The 17,955-nt window shown below is 50.5% G+C and overlaps 2 protein-coding genes across 4 annotated transcripts; both read right to left on the reverse strand.

Moving 5' to 3' along the window:
• Positions 1 to 521: 521 nt before the first annotated feature.
• On the reverse strand, positions 522 to 1,447 carry Bglap (bone gamma-carboxyglutamate protein). Its single transcript, XM_055625710.1, has 4 exons — positions 1,360 to 1,447; positions 1,183 to 1,215; positions 973 to 1,042; positions 522 to 775 (listed from the first exon to the last, which is right to left on the reverse strand). Exons 1-4 carry the CDS (start codon positions 1,421 to 1,423, stop codon positions 643 to 645), a joined length of 300 nt encoding a protein of 99 aa, XP_055481685.1. The 5' UTR covers positions 1,424 to 1,447; the 3' UTR covers positions 522 to 642.
• Positions 1,448 to 3,048: 1,601 nt separating this feature from the next.
• Pmf1 (polyamine modulated factor 1) lies at positions 3,049 to 17,863 on the reverse strand. Of its 3 annotated transcripts, none has more exons than XM_055625552.1 (5): positions 17,710 to 17,863; positions 8,648 to 8,753; positions 7,559 to 7,659; positions 5,052 to 5,247; positions 3,049 to 3,762 (listed from the first exon to the last, which is right to left on the reverse strand). In XM_055625552.1, the coding sequence occupies exons 1-5, from the start codon at positions 17,859 to 17,861 to the stop codon at positions 3,709 to 3,711; spliced, it is 609 nt and encodes a 202-aa protein (XP_055481527.1). In that variant the 5' UTR covers positions 17,862 to 17,863; the 3' UTR covers positions 3,049 to 3,708. The 3 variants fall into 3 exon arrangements, with proteins under 3 accessions (XP_055481527.1, XP_055481529.1, XP_055481526.1); XM_055625554.1 differs by having other exon boundaries at positions 3,723 to 3,762; positions 5,052 to 5,186; XM_055625551.1 differs by lacking the exon at positions 3,049 to 3,762 and having other exon boundaries at positions 4,929 to 5,247.
• Positions 17,864 to 17,955: the final 92 nt, after the last annotated feature.

The raw sequence follows: 17,955 nt of genomic DNA on the forward strand, positions 1-17,955 counted from the left end.
GGCTAAAGAGACTGTGGGGGACTGGCGAACAACAGAGGACCCAAGAGACACGTGGTGAAGGCCTGTGAGTGGAGACAGGTGCCCAGGCTGAGGTGGAGGGGAGGGGTGAGGCCCCACGTGGCCTCACCCTGCTGCTGCTGCTGCTCTGGAATCTGCTCAGTTCAGGTCATCATTAGTGCTTGCTCCATCAGGCCACACGCCTGCCTGCCCTGCCCTGCCCTGCCCTGCCCCAGGGCCAGCCATTCTGCGTCCACACACCAGCTGCCTGCTGCGCTCACCACTCTGACCAGGTCTTTCTGGTTTGTATGTCTGGATATATCCCCAGTGAGAAAATGGCTGCAGTGGGGGGGAGGGGGCCCTGCAGGACTTTAGGAAGCCACCTCCAGTGCTGTCCCTCACAAAACAGTCTAATAAACAAGCAAATGACCTGGACCGTAGCTTTCTGGGACTGAATGTGAAGCCTTCCCCCGCCCCTATCCGCACCACAATGGACAGACTCGAGCCCAGAGCTTCCTCATCTGGACTTTATTTTGGAACAGCTGTGCCACCCATACTCACAGGGCAGAGGGAGGGAACAGGGAAGGTTGAATCTTGGAGAGGGGCCATAGCTGAGGCTGCTGTTTGCTCCAGGCCACACATGTCCTAAGCAGTGGTGCCGTAGAAGCGCTTGTAGGCATCCTGCAAGCCAACTCGGTCCGCTAGTTCATCACACCCAGGGTCGAGCTCGCATATCTCCCTCTTGGGCTCCAGGGTATTTGAATAGGGGGCTGAGGCTCTGCGAAACACCGTACAGTGGCATCAACCAACACGGGGTACACACACACCCTTCCCAGGGCACAAGAGGCTGCAGGGCCCTGGTCACAGGGATCGATCTGCACCGTACTGCCCTCAGCAGTTCACGGAGACCACCTCGGCACAACTCCCTGCCAATAGGGAAGGCAAAGGACCCTAGCCCGGCATCTTCCCACTTACCCAAGCCCTTGGTCCAGGTAGCGTCGGACTCTATTCACTACCTTATTGCCCTCCTGCTTGGACATGAAGGCTGTGGAGCAGAGGGACAGGATCAGATAACTTTGGGTTTGGGAGGAAATATGGGGAGAAGGCAGAAGGCAGGGGGACCTGGGGGCTTATGGGACAGGGTGAAGGGCAGGGCTGAGACTCTGCCATGCTCCCTTCTAGTACCTTTGTCAGACTCAGGGCCACTGGGCTTTGCATCTATAAAGAAACAGTTCGTTAGTTCTGATCTCTCCCACCCCTGCCTTCCTGGTGGTTTGTCCCTTCCCCTCTGCTGTCCCTAAGCAAAGCTTGGGACCTTCAGGAGGGTGGCTATCCAAAGAAATGAACAAGGACGACACACACCTGCTGGGCCAGAGAGGCACAAGGCAGCCAGCGCCAGGAGAGTGAGCAGAGAGAGGGTCCTCATGGTGTCAGCTCTGCACCAGGGTGCTGTGTGGGACTTATCTGCTCTGTGCCCTTCAGCCTCCAGTTTATATCAGCTGCCTGTGCCCCAGTATGAGCAGGCGGGGCAGGGGATGTGGCCAGGGCTAATTGGGGGTCATGTGCCCTGGCTCAGTAGGTCAAACCCAAAGGGTGCTGTGGCTGGTGACTGCAGCTGTCTGGGCTGGGCCTTGGGAGTGGAGGGTGGGCGCAATCAGTGCCAGGCTCTGACACTGCCCTAGACCTTTCTTTCCCCCAGGGGATGTTCCACCTCCCCTAGTCTCTGCTACCTCCCTCAGCCCCAGCTGGAGCACTGGCTGGGCCCTATGAGTACCCTAGAGATTGCACAGAGATCTAAAATAGGTTGAGACAAACTGGGCTCCAGCTCTCGTAGCCTGTGATTTTCAATGTCTGCCACGAGGGCAGGAGCCAAACCCCAGGAAAGGAGTGATCAGTAATGTCCTCATTTGCCCAGGGCAGGGCAGTTCAGCTCATCAAGTGGGGAGAAGGGTGGGGTAGTGTGCTAGTCAGTTTTATGTCAACTTGAAAGGAGGAAACCTCAATTTAGGAAGTCCCACCATAAAATCTTTTTAATTAGTGATGTCTGAGGGCCTAGGTCATTGTGAGAGGTGCCATCCCTGGACTGGTGGTCCTGGGTTCTATAAGCAGGCTGAGCAAGGCAGTAAGCAGCACTCCTCTATGGCCTCTGCAACAGCTCCTGCTTCAAGTTCTGCCCTGCCTGAGTTCCTGCCCTGACTTCCTTTGATGATGGGAGTATAAGGCAAATAATCCCTTTCCTCAAGTTGCTTTGGTCATGGTGCTTCATCTCAGCAATAGTAACCGTAACTTGGACAGGTAGCATGAGAACAAAGAGCCAAAAGCTCACAGACACGAGGCTGACAAAGGACTGCCTCTTGAGTTCCGGGACAGTGCCAAACGGAGGAGCACAGGTCAGGAAGGGCAGACCTTGGGCAGACCTGCAAGATGTGCAGATGAAGTCCAGGTCCTGTGGTTCTCCTCCTGCCAGGGCCACCTCCTAGTGGAAGCCTTAGAAAGGGGCCTGCTCCCCCACCAGGTGTACAAAGGCCCGTCTTCACCGGACCGAAGAGCACTGTAGCTGAGCCTGAGGCAGAAGGCGACCTGATATTATGACCTGTCTGACCCTGACCATTTTGTTGTTATTGTTTGTTTCAGACAGGGTTGTTCTGTGTAGCCACAGCTCCTCTAGAACTTGATCTTTAGACCAGGGTGGCCTTGAACTCACAGATCCACCTGCCTCTGCTTCCTGAGTGCTGGGATTACAGGTTTGTGTCACTGTGCCTGGAAAGGCAACGTTTTTTGTTTTTTGTTTTTTTTTCTCCCCTGAGATGGTCTCAGAATGTAGACCAGGCTGGCCTCAAACTCAGAGATCTGCCTGCCTTTGCCTCCAGAGAGCTGGGATTAAAGACCTGTTCCACTATACCTCACCGTGGCCTGTCTTTGGTCGCCCACCCACCAATCTGAATTTAGAATAGTTACAGATGACAGCACTAGATGAAATGGGCCAGGTAGACAGGAAGCAAGGCATCCAGAGGCATAAACGCTGCGACTCTCTTTTTTGTTGTTGTTTTTTTATTTTTTGAAACAGGTTTCTCTGCCCCAACGAGCAGCACAGGGCAGCGCCAGCCACACAGTGACGGCTCACCCTGACCTCAGGGAACCCAACGACCCTGGTTCCTGCTGCCGTCTGCACAGGGCGATCAAAACAACCCACTCCTGGCCTGTAGGCTTCCAGAGTCCTCAGACTGATGACTTAACTGCAGACAGAGCTCAGGAGCCCAAAAATGGTCTTGACTCCAGACGCCTGGCGAGGAAGCATCCTCACAGATTACAGTGCAGTAGAGGAAGTTTATTTACAGATGTGGGGAGAACATGGCAAGGGCCCTTAGGCCAGTCAACAAGGCGGCAATCAGTTGGGGAGAACATGGCAAGGGCCTGTGAGCTGGCCAGCAAAGCAGCAATCAGTAGAGACCGATTCTCCAGCTGGTCCAGGGAGGGCTGGGGACCAGGACGGTGTGGGGCAGTGCCGGCTGCAACTCCAGGAGACAAAGCCTGGTTTCTGATGCCAGGGTGGGAGTTCCAGGCCTCCAGGCACAAGATGGCGGCAGGGATCTGAAGGTGGTGTATGGGTAACCCTACCAGAACCTAAGTGGTTGAAGGGAGCCTCCATTACTGCCTGGGAACCGCCTCCACAGGACCATGATGTCCTCTGCTCTAGGGCCCAGTGGCTCCTCACTCAGGTGCCCTCAGCACTGACAGTAGCTCCCTCTGCTCTCTGTGCAGAGCCTAAAACCAAAGGAAGAGAACAGTCATGTGGGGTGTGAGAAGAGCAAACCCTATGTGCCAGGCCCCATTGCAGCCCTGGTTCCCCTAGAACCCTGTGGATGGGTCTATGGCTTGTGTCATGGTCCTTTGACCTGGCAGAATGTGCCAGGTCAAAGGCAAGCAGGAAGTCCCTACCACCCAGTAGTATTTATGGCACATCTGGATGCCCTAGCCACCTCTGCTGGGCCTTTCCACATTCAACAAGGAATCCCAAAAGTAGCTCTAGATCCTTTGACGGCACTGAAGAAACTTATCCCCCGCAGAGCTGAAAGTGGAACCCAGGGCTTAGGCATGCTGGGTAAGTGCTCACTTAGTCACTGAACACTGAGAGTGAAGAGAGGCTTGGAAGCTCCCACAGAGGGTCAAGACTGAACACCAATCCAGCTGATAGTTCGGGGAGCATGGTTTGGACAATTGTTATCCATGGAGATGGGAGTGCTAAGGAGCCTCATGGGGATGGACGGGCTGAGGATCGAAAGAGTGGCTCCACGTACCAGCGCTGGGAGACTGGCTGCTGCCACCTCTCTGAGACCAGGGCAGGTTGCAGCTAACTGGTCACAGGAAGAGAAAGCCAGAATGAACCTGGGAACCACGATCCTCAGAAGCAGGCTGGGCATCCATGTGACAGATGAAAAGGGCCTGGCAGTAACCCTGCCACTTGGGCCTTCCTGAGACCCTTGGAACTGCATCTGGAGCCACTAAGAAGCCATCTCACTACTCCAGTCACTCCTGCCACCCGCACTACCCAGCTCCAGTACCTCAAAGTCCCTTGGGAGCAATTTCAGACATTGACTTTTCCCTCAAGGGACACAAACTTGCTGACACCTGTCCCATGCGTCAGAGGCTCTGGAGCCCTTTATTTTATTTTTGAAATGTGCAGAGGCCAGAGGAGGGTGTCAGGTTCCTTGGAACTGGAGTTATGACAGTTGTGAGCCCCCATGTGAGTGCTAGGAACCAACCCATGTCCTGGAGAACAACTGGTGACCTCTGGGGTCATTCTGATGCATGCTACTGAAGGCCTCTGGCCGTGCCTGCACTGCATTCGGGGCTGGGCTCCACTTGGACAGAGGCCCAGGCTCTGCACTCTGTTTACACTCTCAGCGGCTGCACGGGAACACATGCAGCGACTGACTTCAGCTCAAGCTCGGAGAAGCCAACCTAACACGTCCCAGCAAAGGTGCTGAGGGACTGCACTGCTGTGGACACAGCCTGCCCCCAGTGAGGTCCCTCAGGCTGGGCCAAGCACTTGCCTGCCATGCCTGCTGGAGGACCTGAACCTGCTGCTCCAGCTCTTCCACCTGCCTGCGCCCGACCACAACAGCGTCAGCCAGTTCCTGGTTCTTGGCCTCCTGTTTCCGCACTCGGCGACATAGGGTATCCTGTTGCTTCAGGAGGTAGGGTGCCATGACACTGCACAGGTCCATCTCTGGGATTCCACTGGGTCGCCTTGGGGGGAGAGGCACACATGGGCCCAGGGGACAAAAAGGGAGGAACGTAAGTGGACAGGAGGCTTTACCTCTAAACCAAATCAGTAACAGTACCTTCAAGTCCTGAGCTAGGCTAGGACTCTTCTTGGATCCTGTTTACCTCCCAAACCTGTTCCTGATGCAAACTCAGGCTTCCTGCCTCATGAGCCTCCCTGCCTAAAGGCATATGTCCATGCCTCCTCAGTCAGCGCCTCCACACTCATCCATCTTCAGCACCCTAGAACTTTCTAGCACTTGTCTCTGTCCTTATGACCATGTGTGTCCAGGCTGGCACAGTACCCCAACAGACTATGAGTTAGGGAGATCAGGGATGGAGGCAGTGACCTTTCCCAGATTGGGTGGCTCCTCAGAGAGGGCCCAGACTCTCAGAGCCCTGTGAGAGCTAGTAGGTACGGATGGATGTTTTAGAGAACAAGGTTAGTCAATGAGCAAATATTACTGTAGGTTCTACAAATTTCAGTTCTAAAACTTCAGCTGTCCTCTGGCCCCTACACATGTACTGTGGCACACACACACCCCAAGAATAAATAAATGTAATTTTAAAATTTGAGTGGTGTCCCCAGCAGAGAGGACCCTGAGCTTGGAGCTGTTGTGCTGGCTGCTTGGGGGTTCTCTGGGCTGAGTGAGCCAGAGGACCCTTAGCCAAGCATCCTACATAGAGCTACTTGCCTGGAGAGTGAGTTCCCTCTGCTGATGAGCCCACCACAGGGGAAAGGCCTACAGACACTTTAGTCCCAGGCCCAGGCCACCTACTGATCCCCAGTCTTCTTCCCTACCTGCTTGTGGGCTGGCTGCCTGTGGGCTCCATCCTGAGCCATGTCATTAGCATTAATTTTTTTAAGGTAATCTAGGTACCCTGCAGTACCTGAGAGGCAGGGGTGGAAGGTGGAGGTTCACAGCCTAGAGGCCAGGTGTGCTAGTGCACACCTTCATCCCAGATACATCTCTGTGAGATCTTGTCTACACAGTAAGCTCCAGCCAGCCAACATGACACAATGTGTTGTCTCGGGAAGGAAGCAGTGGTGGCCCACACCTTTAATCCCAGCACTCAGGAGGCAGAGGCAGGCAGATCTCTGAGTTTGAGCCCAGCCTGGTTTACAGAGTGAGTTCCAGGACAGCCAGGGCTACACAGAGAAACCCTGTCTCAGAAAGCCAAAAAGAAAAAAACCTTTTTATTAGCTGGGCAGTGGTGGTGCACACCTTTAATCCCAGCACTTGGGAGGCGGAGACAGGCAGATCTCTGTGAATTTGAGGCTAGCTTGATATACAGAAGAGAATTCCAGGACAGCCAGGGTTACAGAGAGAAATCCTGTCTTGAAAAACTGAAAAACAAACAAACCAACAAAAAACCAAACCAAACAAACAAAATAATATATTTTGTATTTTATGTGTATAGTGCTTTGCCTGAGTGTGTGTGTGTGTGTGTGTGTGTGTGTGTGTGTGTGTGTGTGCGTGCGCGCGCCACATGAGTGCCTGGTGCTGGCAGACTCACAGAGGACACTGACCCTCCTAGACCTGGAGTGAAGAGTGCTTAGAGTGCTTATGAGCAGCTACATGGCTGCTAGGAACCAAACCCTGGTCCTGTAACAGGACCAGGAATAACACCCAGTATTCTTGGCCATTGAGCCATCTCTATAGCCCCCGGCTGAGGGAAATTCAGTGAAGAAAGAGGGCTAAGGACATAGCTCACCAGTAAAATCCTGTCTAGCATGCCCGAGGCACTACACTCAGTGCCTAATAGAATAAAATACTACTAGTACTACTAATAACAATAATAACAGAAAAGGTATATGCCAATTCTAGCCTGGGAGCTATACGGTAATGTAAGGGCAGGAAGTGGAAGGTTCCTGGAGCCCAGGCCACCATGGTCACTCCTTAACCCACCCCCACTTCCTTCTCCTGCACACAGCAGCCCAGGTGACCATGGTGTCCAGTGAAATGCCAGCTGCAGAGGGCAGCCTGTTCATTACTGAATCTCCAGCCTCTGATACCACATTGAGCAGATAGTACAGGCTTCCCGATTATTTGTTGAATAAACAAATTACTCAGGCCATGCGTGTGGTCACCTGATCTGTCCACGAAACCAAACCTCACTATCTGGCACCTCCCTGAGCTCTCGCTTCTACTTGCCCTTATAAAGCACCATGGGTCCCAGGAAGGCCTCAGAAAGTGCTCTTTTAGAGGCCAGGGGTCCAGGAGCTCAGCTACAAGTGAGAATCAGTCTCTGTTCACACACTGATGCGCCCTGAAGTACCCTCTACTGTTCTTACCAGGCTGGCTCTCCGTGATCTTTGCCTTCTTCTACAATCTTATCCAGGGAGTTCAGGACAGCTTCGAGGTTCCCCTCCTGTTTTATTTCTGAGATTTCCTCCTGAGTAGAAAGGAAGAGAGAGCTGTGATGACTTCATGCTTGCCCTCAGTGGAAGCATGCAGAACTGCTAACAGCATTTAGGAAGATTTAGTCTAATTTCGATCAGCCTCCTGAGTAGTCCAATTTCTCTACAGTGTGTGATTTTTACAATTAAAACAATAAAATATAAAAAAGATCAAACACTGAAAAAGATCCTACATGCTAGAAATGGTAGCAGATGCCTTTAATTGCAGCCCTCCAGAAGCAGGGGTGGGGCAGAGGCAGACAAGTCTCTGAGTTCAGGGCAGCCAGGGCTACAAAGAGTAACTTGGGAGAGAACAGTCCTCTTGTCTGCAGGGCAGGCCTGTTGCTGACTGGAACAAGACCACCCTGCTGCAGGAGCACAGACAACTGACTCTCTAGGAACACCACAGAAACTTTTTTTTTTAATTTTATTTTTCTTATTAGTTACATTTTGTTAACTCTGTGTCCCAGCTGTATCCCACTCCCTCATTCCCTCCCCAACCCCATCAGAAACTTTTTTTTAAAGAAGGTTCTCACTGTGTAATCACGGCTGGCCCTGACCTCCCACAGATCCACCTGCCTCCTGAGTCCTGGAATTAAAGCTGTGCGCTACCACACTGGGCAGTCATCACGGTGACTTAGACATGAGTGGAGCCCTGTCCTTTTCGGCATTTCCAGTAATACTCAGTTTTTAAAATGTCTCTTCAGAAGCTGGGGTACAAAAGTCAGTCCTGTCTTGCTCTGATTGAGCTCACAGGCCTAGGCTGGCAGACAATGAATAAACACATATTACAGGGCAGTGAGAGAAGGGGCACTTAGGGCTCACACTGTTTGGAGGGCAGGGGTGCCTGGAGCTGCAGCCACTGCCCTGGATGACAGTCTAGGAGCCCAGCAACAGTGACAGCCCACAGGCTGCCACCTCTAAGGAACTGAATGTACAGAGAAACCTACACAAAAAGGACCTTCTGGCCGCTGTGCCACTCACCCGGATGGATGTCTGCAACTGAGCCACAAACTTGTCATAGACCCGCCGTGTCACCTCAGGATTCAGCTGGTAGAAGTGTTTGTAACAGCTGGTGAATCTCTCATAGCTGTCAGGAAGGAGACAGGCAAAGTCGGGGGATGAGCACCCAGCCACTCATCTCTGTTTTATTACAAGACTCAGTTTTGTCATTGAAACCCAGATGATGTTGGTGGGTGCAGATCTGCCCCCAAGTCACATGCTACTCCCAACTAGAGCTCTAGCAGCATTTACAGACAGGTTATGGGGCTGCAGATGGAGTTCAGTTGGTAGAGTGCTTGCCTAACATGGATGAAGTCATAGTTTCATTCCCAGTGCTGCATAAAACCAGGAATACACTTGCAATCCCAGCACTTGGGAGATGGAGGCCAGAAGATCAGGAGTTCAAGGTCACCCTCAGCAACATAGTAAGTTTAAGACCAGCCTAATTTACAAGAGACCCTGTTGAAATAAGCACAATTTAAAAAAAAAACAAACAAACAGGTAATTGGGTGCTTTGAATGATATCTTTGTTAGTGTTTTATTGCTGTGAAGAGACACAATGACCAAGGCAAGCCTGAGAAAGTATTTAATTTGGGGCTCATGGTTTCAGAGGGTAGTAGAGTCCATGACCATCATGGCTAGAAGCAGACAGTCATGACACTGGAGCAGTAGCTGAGAGCCTTACATCCTGATCTAAAGACAGCAGAGAAAGAAACCTCAGAGCCCACTCCTAGTGACACACCTCCTCCAACAAAGCCTCACCTTCCAATCCTTAACAGTTCCACCATGAATGAGAATGACCAAACTCCTATGTTTGGATACTTGGTCCCTAGCTGGTGCAGCTGTTTGAGAGGATTAGGAGGTCTTGTTGCAGGAGGTCACTGGGGGTGGGCTTGAGGTTTTAAAAGGTTCTCTCATTCCCAGGTTCTCTCTCCTGCTTCCTGTTTGCGGATTAGAGTGTAGGCTTTCAGCCACAGCTATAGCAACATGCTAACAACTGCCACACCTTCCTGCCATGATGGCCATGGACTCTCACCCTCTGGAACCATGAGCCCCAAATTAAATTCTTTCTTTTATCAGTTGCTTTGTCACAGCGACAGGAAAGTAACCAAGATATCACTCAAAACCACAATGATCTGCTTTTATTAGAAGTTTTATTGTTTACTGATTTCAACAGGGTCTTTGGTAGCTTAGGCTGTTTCCCCCCGCCCACATATGAGGGAGAACATATATACAACATCTATGTTTCTTGATCTGGCTTATCTCATTCAGTACTTTGTCATAGGAACAAATCCTAATGGCTAGTTCCCGCTGCTAGATTGTTTCTTTCCACGGAGTTGCAACTGAAGCCCCTTCCTTCCAAAGGGAAGAAGATTCTAAGCCCTGAGAAGCCAGCTGGCTGACTCTTCTAGGTCCCTGCAGCAGTGGGGGCTATTTTGGGGAGGTTTCTATGTGTGAGGCAGGCACTTGTACTTCAGAGATGTAGTGGCATTTAATCCTTAGAGCAATTTAGGCAGTACTGATGCTGTTAAATGCTTGAGAAAGGAGGAAACCAAGGCTTATGGTAGCAACAAAGCTAACAATGATCCGTGAAGGCAGGCCTTGAACCCAAGCAGAGTGTCCTTAAGAGTTGGCATGCTTTCCCAGTGCAGAGCTGGCTGGCCTCCTATGAGGGCAAGGCCAGAGCCTGCCCTGTCATGAGGAGAAACGAAGCACAGACAGAGGGGCCATGGGAGGCTCTAGTGGAAAGGCTCCGTCACCCAACCTGAGGCCCTCGGTGGGAGAGGCAGCTAGAGTGGAACAGGCCTACAGCCTGGAACCCACCTCCATCCTAGCTGCCTGCTTTGCTTAGATTTCATGCTGCTTTGTCCCTAACACTGCTGTGGGGTATCTAGGTTCCGGCATCCCTTTCCACAGGGATATTACAGCCTTTAGAAGAAAGCATAATTTTACATTTGGCCAACATATGGCTATGGGAGTTTTCTAAAGCATCATTTTCCTTTCCTAAGTATAGCTCTCAAGAAATCCACAAAGCATTCAAGCCATTCCCACACTGGCACTGGCTGACTGACATAGCCAACATCAACCTCTGGCCTCCACATGCACATATGCACACATAAACAGGCACGCACCCACCCACGCGCGCGTGCGCGCGCACACACACACACACTACAAAACAGTATTTCAGTATCTTCCTGTTCTGTGAGTGCTGGTGCCTGGCCTGACTACCTTTCTGCCTATTAGGCTACCTGGGACTCTGTAGGAAGTGTCTCTTCTTGTGAAATGTGCATATTTTGTTTCTGGGGTCCTTCACATTTATAGGATTCTCAGCAACGGGAACCCCAGAAGGGCTCTCAAGGGACACTTGTGGGCAGAATCGGCTTCACCCTGGGTCCTGTCCATTCCTGGAGCTGAGACAAGATGTTCCTGGCTTGAACCGGATGCCTGAGTGGGCTGTGAAGATAACAGGATCTCTGATGTTTAAGCCACAGTTATCCCCATTTCAACTCCAGCCCACTTGGGCAGGCATCATGTATCCCTCCACATTCCTCTTCATGGCCACAGACTGAGTGGTGGTTGGAGCAAGAACAAAGCAAGATGCCTGGTACTCTGCTGTGGGTTGTGGACGGGAAGGGCTCCCAGCATCTGTCCTTTGAATTGTCCTTTTGATATCTGTGTGTAGCCACCCAAGTATACGAAGACAAAATGTTTACGCTTAGATGGGGGGAGTCTGTCACAGTGCTCACTGGCACAGTCACGTGAGCATCTGTGTTTGCTGCCATCTTCCCTCCCTATTGGGAGCTGCAGTGCCTAGTGGGCTACCAATTTCCAGCGAACATCCAGAGAAGAAATACACCTTGAAGGAAAATGTCTGAGAAGAAACAAAGAAAAGACTTTGGATGTAGCTCAGTAGTAGAGTGTGCTTAACATGCTAGAGGCCCTGGCTTCACTGCCCTGCACTGAAAGTAAATAAGTAAGTAAATAAATAAGGGCATGGCGGTGTATGACTGTAATCCCAGCACTCAGGGAGGCAAAGGTAGTTGATTTCTGTGAGTTCAAGGGCAGCCTGCTCTACAAAGAAGGACTAAAAGGAAAACAGTTGGGGGGAGTGGGGTAGGGAAGGGAGGTGAGAGCTCCTAGCCCAGCCCAGGAAGCCACGGAGAATGTACTGGGCAGTCTTTGTGTGCGCACATGCGATGTGCATGTGCTGCTATCACCCCCCGCCTCTTTTTCTGAGATTTTATTATTTTCATTTTAGTATGTGTGTTTTGCCTGCATGTATGTGCTGAAATGAAACTAATTTGCTATTAGTAGAGCCCAACATGTATGTGTGTGCATTATGTCCATGCCTCCTACACAAAGAGGCCAAAAGAGGACATTGGATCCCCTGGACCTGGAGTTTCAGATGGTTGTGAGCTGCCATGTGGTGCTGGGAACCAGGCTTGGGTCCTTTGCAAGAGCAACAAGCCATTTCTCCAGCTCTAGTTGGTTTGTTTTCTATACAAAGTCTTTGTAGCCTTTCTGGTCTCAAGCTTCTGGGCTCCCTGTGATCCTCTGGCTCAGCCCGAGGAGCTGGAACTGCAGGTGATGCTATGGGACTTTGCTTACCAGGCCTGTTACTTCAGTTGGTAGAGTGATCGCGTGGCATGCATAAAGCCAGGTTCAATACCCAGAACTACAAGATCCTGCTGTGCTGGTACAGGCATGTAATCCCAGCAATCAGGAGTTAGGAGCTGGAGGATCAGAGGTTCCAGGTTATCCTCAGCCACATAAGGAGCTTGAGGCCAGTCTGGGGTAGATGTCACCCCTTTGAACGAGCGAGAGAGAAAAAGGCATAATAATACACACCTAAAAAAGAAAAAGCTGGTGGTACACATCTTTACTCCTAACAATTAGGAGAGGCAGAAGCAGGTGGATCTCTGCAAATTTAAGGCTCACCCGGTCTTAACGAGCTGGGCAGGCTGGCTGGTGCCTGTAATTCCAGCACTTTAAAGAGGCAGAAGGATCATCTTCCAGGCCATCCCCGGTGATAGAAAGAGACCATGTATTAAAAATGGGCATTCATATATGCTCGTGGGATGTAAAGGAGTGGGAGGGATCTGGACTTCATAGCATGAACTCACTGTAGAAAGCGAAGAAAGCTAGTCATTTGTCAACCTGGTTTCTCTCTCTCTTTCTCTGTTGAGACAAGGTCTCTCTATGTGACCCTGACCTGCCCTCAAATTCTCTATGTAGATGCCCAGCTACAACCTACTGTCTTATACATATATCAAGGAAAGGTAAAAGTGGCCCACACATGACACACAGAACAATCTTGAACCATGTCACAGTGTATACAGTGCCAAGGAAGCAAAAACAAGCCCAGAACGGAGAGGTGGCTCAAGGGTTAAGAGCACTGGCTGCTCTTTCAGAGGTCTTGAGTTCAATTCCCAGCACCCACATGGTGGCTCTAATGCCCTCTTCTGGCATGCGGGTGTACATGCAGACAGAGCACTCATACACATAAAATACATACATAAATATATATACACACATAAAAGGAGAAGGGAGAGAAGCAGCAGCAGCCTAGAAGCTGTGTGTGGTTGTGCACACCCATAGTCACCTAGCAGGATGTAGAGGCAGAAGAGCCATAGCAAATTCTAGGCCAACATGAGCCAAATAAGACGTAGTCTCAAAAAACCAAATCCAAAAAGCACAGGAAGCCAAGCTTGCCTTATGCTAGCTACCATGTACACTGTGCTTCCTGACTCAACAGTTGCACAGTCTGCTCGCCAGGGGACAGAAGTAACTGGGAGAATAGCAGGGATCTGAAAAAACAAGACAACAACAACAAAAAACAACACACACACACACAACTTCCAGAAAACCAAGAGATCAAGCTGGAATACAACATACTCAGGCTGTCCAGTGCCAAGTGCAGTTACAGCTGCCCTGATCCCTAGGAGTCTCCAGCTGAAGCTGTAGAGCAGTTGCCTTGAATGCACCAAGTCATGGTTCAATCCTTATGACTGAATAAAACCAGGTATGGTGGCACACACCTAGTAGACTATAATAATCTCAGCATTCGGGACAGGAAGCATGTGTGTGTGTGTGTGTGTTTATGTAAGATCAGAAGTTCAAGGGCAGCCTGAGCTACACAAGACCCTGTCTCAAAGATAACTTACTGCGCTCTAACACCAGGACACCACAGCAGGCCAACCTTGCTGACACAAACCCAAAGCTGAACTCCAGCTGAGGGTGAGGGTGTAAGTTGGGGAGACGGTTCAGCCAGTACAGCATTGGCCATGTAGACGTAAGGACTGAGCTTGGTACCAAGCACTCATGTAAGTCCCAGGCTCAGAAGGTAGAGGTGGGTGGATTCTTGGGAAGTGATGGTCGGCCAGACTAGTCTAAGAGTCAAACTCCAGGTAGTAATTGATCATGTTGCAAAATGGCTGAATGGATAAAGGTAATTGCTGCCAAGCCTGATGACCGGAGTTTGAGCCCTCGGACTCACATGGTAGAGAGGACTGACCCCTAAAGTTATCCCGACCTTCACGTACACATACACACACAGGAGAAGTACAGAGCAGCCTTCAGGGAAACAAGCTTGGGATATTGAGGAGGGGGCTGGCAGACTGAGAGAGGGCTCCATGAACACAACAGTAGTACCAAGGCCAGGTAGTGTGACTCAAGGGCAGTAAACTGTGTACAGATTTGTACAAAGATACAGTAATCATGGAAACACTCAGAAATCTGACTGGTACATGGCCCTGTTCTAAGCATTTTACATGAAGTTGCTTACCACGTAATTCACGTATAAGTTAATTAATTCACGTATAAGTTGACTGTTCTGTGGGATACAATTCTAGTAATAAGTTGTTGGATACAGGTCTGACATTCAGGCAATGACCTGGGGCTTGTTTATTCCGGAACTACTTATTGAGTATGCAAATGTGCTGGTTGATGCTGTGAACACCATAAGCCAGACCATATGTGCCATATGAGAACTTCACATCGTTTGTGAGGGAGATGGACCGTCATAGTTTAAACAGCAAATGACTCCTAAATGTCCATGTACTGAAAGTTTGGCCCGGTCTTTGCTACTTGAAGGTGTTGGACCCTCTAGGGTGGAAGCCTAACAAGGAAGTTAGTGCACTGGGGCTGGATGGCTGAAGGGATCTTGGACTCTGGCTCCTCTTCTTTCTGCTAGCTAAGAGGTGACCTGCTTTTGTGCTTGAAGCCAAAGCAACTGTGGACTAAAACCTTTAAACGGTGAGTAACAATAAGCCCAGGTATTTATGAGAAACAGAAAGCTAATACAACTCCAGGCCATGTGGAATGACAGGACGCTGAGTCTTGAGTGCTCCGGTGCTGGGCTTTCTGACCTTGGTTAGGGGCTTTCTGACAACACAGTGGTAGACATCACCTTCTTCAGAGATTGAAAAGCTTTCAAATTCTGCCTGCTCCTGTAGAGCCCAGCTGCTAAGACACAGTAGTATCTGTGAGTCCAGAAATCTCTTTTATTTTTACAATAGCCAAGTTGAGGACACTCAGATTGGCATCCACAATGCATCTGCCAACAGACTGGTACTTCCTCTCGCCAGTTCTCCTTGTTCTATAACAGGAACACCCGTGATGCAACAAGAGCACTCTGCTGTGGGGTCAAAGACACCTTGCTCCATGGGCAAGCCTTGTGGTTCCTAGTACCAACTAGATCACACTCTTCACTCCTGCCTCCAGTCCCCAAATGCTGGGATTACAAGTACATGCCACCATGCCAGGCCTGGAGTTTTTCTTTATATTAATACCAAGTCTACTCCACCAGGGCAGGGGCCTTGTGGGTCTCCGCAACTGCTGTATCTCCAACAACTCTAACAGTCTAGGTACCATCACTAACCAATGATTATTTCTATTATAAATACCGTGAAGACCTACAGCCAACAGAGAGGCTTTGAGAAGACCAAAGTTTGGAAAACTAAAGGGGAGGGGAGCTACGATACTAGTTGGAAAGAGTGAGAGTGTGTGATGACTTGCACAAAAAATATTTACAAATTATTTTATCAAACTGCCATAGAGACTGGGGCTGGAAAGATGGCTCAGCCATGAAGAACACTGGCTGCAAGCCAGGCACAGTGACAAACAGCTGACAACACCACCACTCAGGGAGGCAGGGGCAGGCAGATCTCTGTGAGTTCAAGGACAGCCTGGTCTGCAAAGTAGACCAGAATAGCCAAGGCTACACAGAGAAACTCTGTCTCAAGAAAGGAACACTGGTTGCTCTTGCAGAGAGGACCCAGGTTTGGTTCCCAGAACCAACATGGCGGCTCACAATCTGTACCTCCAGTTCCATGAGACCTTGAAACCCTCTCTGGCTTCTGATAGCATCAGGAACACATGTGGTGCACACACACATACAGGTAAACCACTCATACCTCTGGGGGAAAAGAAAATCCTTTTTAAAAACTTCTTCATGCAGAACTGGGCTCTAATTGAGAAAGTCAGCCTATCCTGGATTTACTCTCCCTTTGATCACTATACTGTAGCCAAGGATAGGTCTACCACAAAGACCGGATCATCCCAGAGCCTGTATATTTAAACTTTTTTTTTTTTTTCCAAAAGCCAGTTCCTTCCCATTTTTCAAACTTCAGCTCGGTTATCACTTCCTCAGAGTAGATCCCTCTAGCCATCTTACTTAGTTCTTTGTACATCACCAGTCTATTAACTGTGGCTTTTAATTTGTTTTCTTACCTGTGTTCATTATGCTATCAAGTCCTGTGGTTATCTTGTTTATTGTATGCTACTCACTCAATAGTAACTTGGATGCTTTATCTATCGTATCTGTAGCACCAAATACTGGGAAGGCAGGAAGATGTTTGTTAGGAGGGAGGCCAAGAGCCACAAGGTCCACGAGAAGCAAGCACTGCGGGTGTCATGCTGTGCACCCATAATCCCACAGCCCCTTGACAGGCTGAGAGAGGACCATCAGTCCAAGTCAAGCCTTATGGACCACTCATTGAGACCCTGCCTCAAAAAGGTCAAACAAGTGGTTTTTTAAGATCTATGTAAGCTGTGAAACCTAAGTCCTAGGAACTGAATCGGGGTCCTCTGGAAGAGCATAGAGTACTCTTAACCACCGGGGCCATTTCTGCAAGCCCAAAATTTATCTTTTAAATTCTATCAGCGGGGAGGGGGGAGTATGTGTGCATGTGTGAGGAAAAGCAGGTCTCCCAACAGTTGGAAATCGCTCCCAGATCGAGGGGTCACAGGTAGACGTAAGCTCCCTGACTTGGGCACGGGGTCTCTAACTGCAGTCCTCCGCAAGTGCAGTGTGTACTCTTAACCTGTCCATCCCTCCATCCCCCTCGAGACAAAAAAGCTTTAAAAAGGGCTGGCGATGCAGCGCAGTGGCGGAGCAGTTGCCTAGCACACAGAGGCTGTAGGTTCAATCCTCGGTTCTGCAACAGACACACACGGACTGGACGCCAAGATGGCCAGGCTGCAAAAAGGGACGGTCTCTTTTTGGTTTTGGTGTCTCACTGTTATCCAGGCTCCCTCAGCCTCCAGGGTGGCTGTCGTTACAGGTGAGGTTCAGGGCTGGCTCGGCAGTTAGGGGCACTTGTTGATTTTGCAGAGGATCCAGATGGGTGTTTTACAACCATCCATAACTCCAGTTCCAGGGGAATCTGATACCTCTGACCTCTGTGGGCATTAGGTACGTCTGTGCTCGGAAGAGCAGAAGTTTCTCCTCAGGACCGTAGGGTTAGCCCTGGCAGTATCTTTCCACCACAGCGCTGTGTGCACACACAGGCGCCCGGCGCCCCTTCAGGAGAGGCTGCCCCACGGCTGCCTAGCAGCTCCCAGGCGGGTTCTCGCCACTCTGCTATTCCCCTCATCCCCTGCAGCCTAGCCAAGGGACGACCCACGGAAAAGCTTCTGCGAAGCCGCCGAGCTCAACCGCACTTGGCAAGTGACCGAGCCGACCCGACCGATCCCGCGGGATTTGCAGCCGCGCCGGGCGACAACCCCTCCCGCCACTTCTCGCTCTCGCTGCCTTCACCTACCTCCTGGCCGCGACTAGTTTCTGGAGAAAAGTGTCCACTATGGTGTCGAGGAGCTTCACCCTGGAGACGGTCGCGTCAACTGGCACAGATTCCGGAGATGAAGCCTCAGGCCCCTTTTTCACAGTTTCATTATCACGACTTACCTCAGCCATGTTGAAACTTAACCGCCAAAATGAACAGGCCCTGCAGCCCCTCCCATCAGAACCTCCGATTGGAGGCAAAGGAAATCCGTCACCGAGCCGGAAG

Source organism: Psammomys obesus, unplaced genomic scaffold, assembly GCF_907164565.1.
Source record: "Psammomys obesus unplaced genomic scaffold, mPsaObe1.curated_primary_1811, whole genome shotgun sequence".
In the NCBI taxonomy this organism is placed as follows: domain Eukaryota; kingdom Metazoa; phylum Chordata; class Mammalia; order Rodentia; family Muridae; genus Psammomys; species Psammomys obesus.